Source organism: Armigeres subalbatus, chromosome 2 (genome assembly GCF_024139115.2).
Source record: "Armigeres subalbatus isolate Guangzhou_Male chromosome 2, GZ_Asu_2, whole genome shotgun sequence".
In the NCBI taxonomy this organism is placed as follows: Eukaryota; Metazoa; Arthropoda; class Insecta; order Diptera; family Culicidae; genus Armigeres; species Armigeres subalbatus.
Window position 1 is genome coordinate 461,518,712 of NC_085140.1, and position 12,436 is coordinate 461,531,147.

Genomic DNA, 12,436 nt, shown 5'->3' on the forward strand with positions numbered 1-12,436 from the left:
ACAACTCCTCCATGCTAGTCCTCGTACTATGATAGCACACATTCGTGGGCAATTCTGGCCTTTGCACTTCCGTAACCTGGCACGGAGGCATGTCAACTGTAGCTTGCGCTATCGAGTCCGGCCCCAGTCGGAAAAGCAGTTGATGGGCCAGCTTCCGAAGGTTCGAGTTACTCCAGCTAGGGCCTTCCTCAACACCGGCGTCGATTTCTGCGGCCCTGTTTGGCTAAAGTCCCCAGTACGAAGAGCTGCACCGGTTCGAGCATACGTCTCTGTTTTCGTCTGCATGGTCACCAAGGCCGTGCATCTTGAGCTTGTCAGCGACCTCAGCACCGATGCCTTCATTGCTGCATTGAAACGGTTCGTTGCGCGCCGTGGCAAACCAGTCGCCTTGTTCTATGACAACGCCACCAACTTCAAAGGTGCGGACAAGCAGCTACGAGAACTCTGCTCACAGCTCAACCATCAACAACATCATCAGAAAGTGGCATCGTTCTGTGCTGAATCCGCTATTCAATTCAGCTTCATTCCCGCAAACGCACCTACCTTCGGCGGCCTTTGGGAGGCCGCGGTCAAATCCATGAAGCACCACTTCCGGAGAGTTGTGGGTCTCGATGCACTGCCAAGCGAGGCCATGCATACTGTTCTCTGCCAAATCGAAAGCTGCCTCAATTCGCGGCCGTTGACTGCAGTCTCGGAGGATCCTAGCGACATGGACGTCCTCACTCCAGGGCACTTTCTTGTTGGGTCGGCTCTGCAATCCATACCCGAGCCCGGCCTGTCCCAAATCCCCAGTAATCGGCTTTCGCTCTGGCAGGATATTCAACGTAGAACCCAAGCATTCTGGAAATCCTGGACTACGGACTATCTTCACCAGCTTCAGCAACGATCCAAACATTTCCCCCGGCAGCCGAACGTTCTAGTCGGCAAGTTGGTTCTTCTGAAAGACGACAATCTTCCTAGTCCTAGTCCGTGTAGTGAAGGTCAGACTTCCAACTGACGCTGTGCTCGACCGACCGATTGTGAAGGTATGCCTTCTCCCCATCGATGATGACCCTCGTTTCGCCTCCACTATTGGCGAAGTATCTGGCATCCACGCCAGTGAAACCGATCCCGCTACCAACCTTAGATCTTAAGAATTTGAACTTTGTTAGATTTAAGTAAACTGTTGAATTCGAATGAAATCCTTTCATTGGTGGCCGGTATGTTGCGTTCACCGCAATAGAGTATGAAAATTAATTAACACTACACCCAATTAATTGTTAGTCCATAACGCACTTTGTACCCTACACTCCATTCTCAAGCATCACACGATATTCCCACACGACACACAATAGCCAGTAGTCAATAGATAAACCTCGAAATAGCCACTCTGCATAACACACCTTGATGACCAGTCATTTTGTTACCGTCCATCTGCACCGAATACACGCGATCGTTTGAACAGTACGTTTGAACGTACTCGGAATCCTCTCCGACGGCTCTATGCCTACAACGGCTGAACGGACTGATCCGGAATTAGGTCACTGGTCTCTAGCTGAAACACTTCACTGGGGGATTTCGGTCGGGGTTTGGTTTGGTTTTGTTGCTATGAGTTATTTAAAATACGCATTATTGAATAAAAATCGGTTCTCTAGAGAACCACAATTTCTTCTATAGTAAGCATATGCGGTATTTCGAAAAAAATCGTTTCAGGTGGTTCGAAAAATTTAATGAAGTTCTCCATAAAATATTATAAGTTTTTCCTAAATCTGGAAAAAAAATTCGAATTTTCCACGAGAACTACTTTGAGGTTTCGAGAAATCTAAGAAGAAATCCAAGAGAAGCTCTTTAGAATTCCTAAATAAAATTGTTTGAAATTTCAACATAAAATTCGTCGCAATTTACATGAGAAACTTCAGAATTTCCACGAGAAAGTGTTCTTAAGTTCTACAGGAAAATCTTCTGAAATTCAAGGAAAGTTCCTGTTGAGAGTTTCTGTTGACCATTCTTCGAAATTTACACAGACAATTCTTTATAATTGTAGGAGCGGTTGGTAAAATGGATGTTGTAACGCTGGCTTTCTCAGTCTAGAATAATTAAGCCAACTAGTTTGACATAGCCAATGATAAAACAGAGAGACAGACTCTAAGACTCTAAGAAGTTTTCAAGGAAAATTCTCTGGAATATTCACGAGAAGTTCTCCGGAACGTTAAAGGGAAACTTCTTAAGAATTTTGTGCAAAGGATTGCTCAAAATGTAGATGGCAATAAAAAAATCTGTGGATTTCAACAGAAAATAGTTCACAATTTTTTGGACTTCTACAGGAAATTTTGTGTACAGTAGACGTTCGATATTTGGAAGTCATTCAACTACAATGCTACTGCAATTCGATAGTTACATCAGTTTTGTAGTTATCATCAGCCCGAAAATGCCGTTTGGTCGAAATGGTCGTTTGACAGAATGCGCTATTTGGCCGAAAATATCGTTTGGGCCAATAGGTCATACTGCCAAATGTCAATAACTGAACGGGTTATGTAGTTAAAAATATATATCCGTTTATGTCATCAGGTCGAAAATGGGTTGACCGAAAGCGACATACAGCTGAAAAACCCAGATTAATCCACCTAGCGTTGGTGGTGCCTTTCTCGCATTTAGTTAGGACACCAACCTTATATGGGGTTTATATGGTCCGATGTACCATTTTCTTCTTAGCTTTTAAACGCAATGGCCGATCGTTATAAAATTCAATAGAGATCAACAAGGCTTTGTACCCTGTGGAATGAAACTTGTTGCGAGAAAATCGGTTAAGGATTTTTTTTTGTTAAATATCTTGGCTGTGCATATGCACAGCATATGTTTCGAAATGGACAAATTGATATGAAATTTGCGAAAAAGAATCCACGTGTCTTGGAGGGACTCGAACCCTCAACCTACTACTCTCTAGATAGGCGTGATAACCCCTACACAACAAGACCACTTAAAGGTCACGTTTGCGGAAAAGCCATCAGAATCCGAGTACCAACCTCCACCGCGGTTAGCTCTCTTTTTTGCAAATTGAATATCTTTCGGATGCTTGATTTGCCCAATCTCCACATGTGCTTTACTGTTGTATATCCACAGTCAAGCGAGTGCACATTGTTTATTAAACGAGAGGATCGCACTCCATGATGGCTTTTCCGCAAACGTGACCTTTAAGTGGTCTTGTGGTGTAGGGGTTATCACGCCTATCTAGAGAGTAGGAGGTTGAGGGTTCAAGTCCCTCCAAGACACGTGGATTCTTTTTCGCAAATTTCATATCAATTTGTCCATTTCGAAACATATGCTGTGCATATTAGGGTGGTTCAAAAAATCGATTTTGCTCCACAGCGCTCATCTGATTCTTTATCATGTTCTGAGTGTCCTCTGAAAATTTGAGCTCATTTAGATTAAAACTGATTTAGCACAAGCCGTTTCAAGTTTGCATGCAAATTAGTATGGGGAAATTTATTTTTTCATTATACTGTTAATGACGCTTCCCCATTAAGCGCAGGTTAAAAGAAAACCTACATAGCTAAAAGGGATACTCAACAGCTTTCACCCAACGAAAACCGCATGTTAATTAATTGCCCCAATAATTAGTAATCGATTTTAAGACAGAATGCGAATCCTTAGTCATGATCGTTAAACTTCTTTAAGGCATCACTGAAATGTGCAGTGCAACATAGTAGCCTGAATTTGTGTGTGCTATCTTTCGCGCCACGAGCAGCAATGTTGCCTGTTGAGGAGTTATGCAATTAGCTCCAAAAAACCACGGTATAGATTAAATTCGATTACTAATTATTGGAAAGTTTAATCAAGATGCGGTTTTCACTGGGTGAAAGCTGTTGAGTATTCCTTTTAGCTATATAGGTTTTCTTTTAACCTGCGTCTAATGGGGAAGCGCCATTAACAGTACAATGAAAAAATAAATTTCCCCATACTAATTTGCATGCAAACCTGAAACGGCTTGTGCTAAATCAGTTTAAATCCAAATGAGCTCAAATTTTCAGAGGACACTCAGAACATGGTAAAGAATCAGATAAGCACTGTGGAGCAAAATCGATTTTTTGAACCACCCTAGTGCATATGCACAGCCAAGATATTTTACAAAAAAATGGTTTTCGTACGGCCGAGTTGCCGAATAATATGCAATTAATGGTTAAGGATTACTATACGAAAAGTTGTCTAATGTTTTTATAGCTTTTGTGCACACACATACACACCACATACATACACACGGACAGACAGACATGGGCTGGCAAAAAATGATTTAACCGAATAGATCATTTGACGGAAAATGCCTTTCGATAGGAATGGTCATTGGTCATTTGGCCCGGAAATGTCCTTTCTGCAAATCTATCCTTTCTCCAAACGGCATTTAATGTTAAACAAACCTATTCAGCTAAACGCCATTTTTGCAAAATGATAAATTCACGTCACTTTTCAAAGAAGGTTGCAGAAAGGACATTTTTGGGCCAAATGGCTCTCTTTGCCAAATGACAACCCAGACGGCCTCACATCGCATAAGAATGCACGTTTAAAATCGTTGGCCGATTCAAATTTCATCAAAATCGCATTGTGGTGCACAGATAAAGTTTATATCCGGCACAGTAGGCTATTTTACGAGTTTATTTCAGTTTCATTTGTTGACATCCCATATTCTAGCAAACAAACTCAAATAATTATCTGTCAAGCAGAGCTTGTTATCACAAACTATATCGCAATGTATAACAAACAAACTCGCTTAAAAATCGTGACATTACGAAAAAAGCGTTTTCGCGACTGGTATATGATTAGTTTGTGCACTTACGTATCGCATAACAGAAAAATATTCTGGGAATTCTTACCGAAAGACGTTTTTGATCAGATGATCTATTCGGTTGAATGACTTTTTCGGCCAAACGGCATTTTCAGTCAAATAACCTGTTAGGGCAAACAACTTTTTACAAGTCCGGCCAAATGTTCCTTTTCGCTGTACGTCGATTTTGGCCAAACCAGTATTAACCTGATAACAGTTTCCGTTAAACTTTCAGTTTTGCTAAATGGTACTTAGCTGGATGTTTTTTGGTCTTAAGGCCAGTATCGACTTAAAAGTAAAGAGGCTACGGAATTTTGTTCAATTGACCATTGAACAAAATTCCGTAGCCTCTTTACTTTTAAGTCGATAAAATTGACAAAATTGACAAAAAGTCCATTTGGATAAACGAGCGGTTATTTTTGACAATATTACCCGTTCAGTCAAATGGCCCATTCTGTCAAAAATCCTTTTCGGCTAAACGGCATTTTCGGCCAACGATCGTTTCGGCCAGACGACCTGTTAGGGTAAACGGCTTTTCGGCCAAATTACCAGTTTACCGCCCAAGAATTTCTTATCGAAAATAGAAAGAATTTTCTGCAGAAATCCAAAAAATCCTTTAAAATTCTAAGCAACTTATCCGTTGTTTTAAAGTTGACTAGGCCAAACTAGCCATCTAGTGATGAACTAAACCCTGCAAAAAATCACAAAAATCACTCAACAGAAACTCAATTGGAACTTTCTATGGATATTCTGAATATTTTCCTGTAGAAATTTGGAACAGCTTCCCGTGAAAACTCTGAAGAGATTCTCATGTAAATTCCAAACAATTTTCCTTGGTAAATCCAAGGAGCTCCTCTTGGTAATTCCAAAGAGATCTCGAAAATTGTAATTCATGTCTAAAATCCGAAAATAATTTCCAAATAAATATTTTGGAAAAACTTGAAGAATTTTCTGGAAGTTCATAAAATGTTTGAGGTGAAAAAAAATTCTCCCGTTAATGTCTTGAAAATATCCAAAATGACCAATTCAGCCGAACGACACTTTCGACCGAATATCCATTTCGGTCAAATGGCCCCTTTCGGCCAAACTACTATTTCGGCCAAAGGGCATATTCGGCTATTAAGCTTTTCGACGTTTTTTTCAGTCAAAGGAACTGTTCGACCAAATAACCTTATGCTAGATACCTTAGCAAAGTCTGAAAGCATAATGAGAGCATATACAAAACATATTTTGATTTTGACATGATGATGACAAAATGATTTATAATTTGTTTTCAAATATGAATCATCATGATTGAGTACATATTTTTATCTCATTTTGCTGTATATAACTAAACAGAATGGTAGGACATCAAAATGTGTACTTATTTTGTCATCAGAAATCAATATCGAAATTAGTTTTGGATATCAAATTAAGTAAACATAATCTAAGATTTCACAGCATTAAAACAAGTTATCGAATTGCTCTCAAGCTTGCTTCTACCAAATAGTCTTTTCGTTTCGGTTAAACTACATATTCGGCCAAACAACGTTCAGCCTTGTGGTCTTCGGCCAAATGACTGTCTGCCGAACGAATCTTCAAATTCAATTTCAATGATATGTTTTTTATTTCAGCGGGAAATTCTTCGCAATTTTTACACGAAATTTTAAGCCTAGTTTTTTTACGCAGAGCTTCCCGAAATTTTAACAAGAAACTGTATGGAATTTTCATGAAAATCGTTGACATCTTCACGAAAAATTCTCTGGAGTTTCAACGTGATGTTGCTGAGATCAATCAGTAAATTATACGGAACTTCCACTGAATCTTCTGAATTTGCACAGAAAGTTTTGCGGACTTCTTCAAATTTTAATTGGCGTGAAAAATTATAGATCAGCGGCGTGGAAAATTTAAAACCGGCGGCGCGCCAATACAAAAAAGTCATCGGCGGCGGCGTGTTAAAAACTGTTGGCAGCGTGGCGTGGCGGCGCTCACCTCTAAAAAGCTTATTAAACGAAGCACATTGATCTTGCGTTAGATTGATTTGAAACACAGGTTTCGTCTTCTTGTTTTCAAAATAACTTCGTTTACAATAGATATTTAGTCGCTTACCAAAGGGCTTCCGCTTCACATTAATTACCTTCTCAACTAACCAACGATTCATCTCCCGAAGCTCTCACGGAGATGCAGAGCATTCCTCGATCTCTTATAACAAAGAGTTTTAAACTAATTTTCCGCTTCTAATCCTACACTGACAGTAAGGAGCATCGTTAGGTAATGGTCACGAATTGGAAACTCTGAAGCAAGTTTACAATAAGAATACATTTTTCAATTGATCATTAATAAATTATTAATTTAATTTCACTTCCCAAGAATATTATTTAATTGGTGAGCTGTGCATATTTGCTGTTTCTCGACCAATTATGATCAGCAACTACGATGTGAAGAGTAAATCAAGCTAAGCTCTTCTTTGACTATTTACACAAAATGTATGGAACATTGCAGATTTGTGGGCATCCAGAACGGGTTGAAAGATCATTAAAATTGCTCATACTGACCATAACAGCTGTTCTCATATGCCAAAGGCACACAGACAATAGCTCAATTCGTCCAGCTGATTGTACATAAGGCTATGGATCTGTGATAATACCACCCAAGTAGCACACGAAACATCTTCCTAAAAGCTCCTTGTTCCTATTCAGTTTCATTAAAGGCGTTGGAAAAACTTCAAAGCACGAGAAAGTTGCATCAAGATGTCAAAAACGTTCGAATTGTGATCAATGTTTCATTAAAATTGCAATGCAGTACTTGTTTGACATTTGGAAACAAACAAACAAAGAATACTGCACTTCATGTTGCAAACACGAAACAAAATCATTAAGTTGCATATTTTTTACCATGTAACTTCAATGCGTCTTTCAAAATTTAATTGTTTGTTTAAATTAAGTTGCAGATAAGTTGAATGTGTCTTCATGTTTAATTTACCATCGTTCAACGTTTTGGGGGCAGCAGGGACTTTGTCCAAGGGCTTGACGATCCCTCCCCAGGCCATCTGCGAGTTGTGGCGCCTGCCTAGGATGTGGTGGGGTTTGACAGTGGGCCCTGTTAAACCTCTATAAAAGCTGCATGTATCCGCAAGTAGGCTCCGCCAAAGCGACCGTGTGCCGCTCAAAGCGCACAAGCCCAAGTCCTGGTGTTAGGTGGGACGCTAAACAGCCCTGACACGACGGCCCTCCGGCGAGACAGGAGGTTTGCGCAGGCCCAATAAGCCGCCTGGAAAACCAATAATTACGAACAATATAAGAGATAATGCGACTCGATATAATCGGCAAAGACCTAGGCGACGAATAAAGGATCACGATTGGAAGCTTGGAACATGGAACTGCAAGTCGCTAGGTTTCGCAGGTTGCGACAGGATGATCTACGATGAATTACATCCCCGCAACTTCGACGTCGTGGCGCTGCAGGAGGTTTGCTGGACAGGACAGAAAGTGTGGAAAAGCGGGCATCGGGCGGCTACCTTCTACCAAAGCTGTGGCACCACCAACGAGCTGGGAACCGGCTTCATAGTGCTGGGAAAGATGCGCCAACGCGTGATTGGGTGGCAGCCAATCAACGCAAGGATGTGCAAGCTGAGGATTAAAGGCCGTTTCTTCAACTATAGCATCATCAACGTGCACTGCCCACACGAAGGGAGACCCGACGACGAGAAAGAAGCGTTCTACGCACAGCTGGAGCAGACATACGATGGATGCCCACTGCGGGACGTCAAAATCGTCATCGGTGACATGAACGCGCAGGTAGGAAGGGAGGAAATGTATAGACCGGTCATCGGACCGGATAGTCTGCACACCGTATCGAATGACAACGGCCAACGATGCATAAACTTCGCAGCCTCCCGCGGAATGGTAGTCCGAAGCACCTTCTTTCCCCGCAAAAATATCCACAAGGCCACATGGAGATCACCTAACCAAGAAACGGAAAACCAAATCGACCACGTTCTAATCGACGGTAAATTCTTCTCCGACATCACGAACGTCCGCACTTACCGCAGTGCGAATATTGAATCCGACCACTACCTCGTTGCAGTTTGCCTGCGCTCAAAACTCTCGACGGTGTACAACACGCGTCGAAGTCGGACGCCGCGGCTTAATATTGGGCGGCTACAAGACGGTAGGCTAGCCCAAGAATACGCGCAGCAGCTGGAAGTGGCACTCCCAACGGAAGAGCAGCTAGGCGCAGCGTCTCTTGAAGATGGCTGGAGAGATATTCGATCCGCCATTGGTAGCACCGCAACCGCTGCACTTGGCACGGTGCCCCCGGATCGGAGAAACGACTGGTATGACGGCGAATGTGAGCAGTTAGTAGAAGAGAAGAATGCAGCATGGGCGAGATTGCTGCAACACCGCACGAGGGCGAATGAGGCACGATATAAACAGGCGCGGAACAGACAAAACTCGATTTTCCGGAGGAAAAAGCGTCAGCAGGAAGATCGAGACCGTGAAGAGACGGAGCAACTGTACCGCACTAATAACACACGAAAGTTCTATGAGAAGTTGAACCGTTCACGTAAGGGCCACGTGCCACAGCCTGATATGTGCAAGGACATAAACGGGAACCTTCTTACGAACGAGCGTGAGGTGATCCAAAGGTGGCAGCAGCACTACGAAGAGCACCTGAATGGCGATGTGGCAGACGAAGATGGCGGTATGGTGATGGACCTAGGGGAACGCGCGCAGGACATAATTCTACCGGCCCCGGATCTCCAGGAAATCCAGGAGGAGATCGGCCGGCTGAAGAACAACAAAGCCCCTGGGGTTTACCAACTACCAGGAGAGCTATTTAAACACGGTGGTGAGGCACTGGCTAGAGCGCTGCACTGGGTCATTACCAAGATTTGGGAGGAGGAAGTTTTGCCGCGGGAGTGGATGGAAGGTGTCGTGTGTGCCATCTACAAAAGAGCGATAAGCTGGATTGTAGCAACTACCGCGCAATCACATTGCTGAACGCCGCCTACAAGGTACTCTCCCAAATTTTATGCCGTCGACTAGCACCAATTGCAAGGGAGTTCGTGGGGCAGTATCAGGCGGGTTTTATGGGCGAACGCTCCACCACGGACCAGGTGTTCGCCATTCGCCAAGTACTGCAGAAGTGCCGCGAATACAACGTGCCCACACATCATCTATTCATCGACTTCAAAGCCGCATATGATACAATCGATCGGGACCAGCTATGGCAGCTAATGCACGAAAACGGATTTCCGGATAAACTGACACGGTTGATCAAAGCGACGATGGATCGGGTGATGTGCGTAGTTCGAGTTTCAGGGGCATTCTCGAGTTCGAAACCCGCAGAGGGTTACGGCAAGGTGATGGTCTTTCGTGTCTGCTATTCAACATCGCTTTGGAAGGGTAATACGAAGAGCAGGGATTAACACGAGTGGCACAATTTTCAATAAGTCCGTCCAGCTATTTGGCTTCGCCGACGACATAGATATTATGGCACGTAACTTTGAGAAGATGGAGGAAGCCTACATCAGACTGAAGAGGGAAGCCAAGCAGATCGGACTAGTCATTAACACGTCGAAGACGAAGTACATGATAGGAAGAGGTTCAAGAGAAGACAATGTGAGCCACCCACCGCGAGTTGGCATCGGTGGTGATGAAATCGAGGTGGTAGAAGAATTTGTGTACTTGGGCTCACTGGTGACTGCCGAAAATGATACCAGCAGAGAAATTCGGAGGCGTATAGTGGCTGGAAATCGTGCATACTTTGGACTCCGCAAGACGCTTCGATCGAATAGAGTTCGCCGCCGTACCAAACTGACCATCTACAAAACGCTCATTAGACCGGTAGTCCTCTACGGACATGAGACCTGGACGATGCTCGTGGAGGACCAACGCGCACTCGGAGTTTTCGAAAGGAAAGTGCTGCGTACCATCTATGGTGGGGTGCAGATGGCGGACGGTACATGGAGGAGGCGAATGAACCACGAGTTGCATCAGCTGTTGGGAGAACCATCCATCGTTCACACCGCGAAAATCGGACGACTGCGGTGGGCCGGGCACGTAGCCAGAATGTCGGACAATAACCCGGTGAAAATGGTTCTCGACAACGATCCGACGGGCACAAGAAGGCGAGGTGCGCAGCGGGCAAGGTGGATCGATCAGGTGGAAGATGACTTGCGGACCCTCCGTAGACTGCGTGGCTGGCGACGTGTTGCCATGGACCGAGCCGAATGGAGAAGACTCTTACATACCGCACAGGCCACTTCGGCCTTAGTCTGAAATAATAATAAATACAACGTTTTGACAACTCACATTTTTTCCTGTGATGGTGCAATCAAGTCACATGAAACCTGAGTACAAAACTTCATAATCGTATAGTTTTTATTGCGAGTCAACCTGCAGTCCCTTCGAAGTGTTGAATGGTGCTGTGGTAGAGTGAAGGACTATCAATCACAAGATCCATAAATCGAATCCAGTTTTATATTTTTATTTTATTTTTTTCCGCTGTAGTATTTTGCAACATTATTGTAATTTTACTGCAATCGAAGGATGTTTCCGTAGGCTCCACCTCTTGCGCTTTTTAGCTTGCAAGATAGTTATATTTGATGGCACATACGCAAAGATTGCTTCTTTCCGAATAGTTTCAACACATTGAAATTTTCAGAAGTGAAACAATTTGTGCTGCTTGGGCAATTCTCTATCTGCGTTTACGCCTGGCAGATGTGGATACATATCGCACTAAATAAAAAAATAAATCTAAGCATTCATTTCCAAATTTTATTTAGCTCAATACTATAAAACCACACTGACAAGCAAACCACGCCTTATCGTCGATTTATCACAGACTGCCTCTTCTGTTATTATAACTCTATTGGTCGCAAAACAGTTATTTGACTTCGAAAAAGTGAAATCAGAATTACGTACATAATGTAAAACCAATTTATTAAAATTCCGCGGAAAAAAATTGAAATTTCGTTTCGTTTCGAAAAATTTCGATATAAATGAACCTTGATTTCGTATCGTTTCGAAGACTCGAAAGTAAATCCATATTTCGTTTCGTTTCGATCCGAATCAACATAGACATTTCGAATTTCGTTTCGTTTCGTTTCGTTAGGAAAAAGTGTGTTATCGCATACCCTTATTCTATAGGAAGTTGATCTGAACGGAATTTTCTTCACAATACAAAACATAATCGCTTGGCGACGGCAAACAGTTCAGTCGTAATACCAAGCGTAATACGATGCATAGCGCGTGTAGGAGGAAGACGCTGCAATACCTTTTAAAAGTGCAATTTTCTGACAAGATTATGACTTTGGCTGAAGCTGATGAAAATTTGCATACATTTCCTGCAGCAATTTTCCAACGACCACCGCCGATGTCTATGCTGGGATTGCTCTCTGCTCTCCGCGACATCTCGGACACAATGGCGCACGCGCGGTAAAGCTCCTTTCTTGTCATAAATAAAGCAAGCCCATTAGACCCACCTTTTCGTTAATCGGTAAAGGGGCGGGGCCACAGATTTTACTTTATTGAATACATGAAAGCTGCTTTCCCGGGCGCGCGATCCATTTTGCTCCATTTTGCTGAGATGTTGTGGAAACCACTGAGTGGTTCCTGCATATCGGTATCGGTGCACGTCATTTGGTCGAGATTTAGT

The 12,436-nt window shown here is 43.0% G+C and overlaps 1 protein-coding gene and 1 non-coding gene across 2 annotated transcripts; both read left to right on the forward strand.

Moving 5' to 3' along the window:
* Positions 1–28: 28 nt before the first annotated feature.
* Positions 29–997, forward strand: LOC134210517 (uncharacterized). Its single transcript, XM_062686556.1, has one exon. It carries the CDS (start codon positions 29–31, stop codon positions 995–997), a length of 969 nt encoding a protein of 322 aa, XP_062542540.1.
* Positions 998–3,176: 2,179 nt separating this feature from the next.
* Positions 3,177–3,250, forward strand: Trnas-aga (transfer RNA serine (anticodon AGA)). The gene has a single exon. It is a non-coding gene; the product is annotated as a tRNA-Ser (tRNA).
* Positions 3,251–12,436: the final 9,186 nt, after the last annotated feature.

Coding starts and splice junctions, on each gene's coding strand:
- LOC134210517 (XM_062686556.1), top strand. CDS start 29: ATGATAGCACACATTCGTGGGCAATTCTGGCCTTTGCACTTCCGTAAC.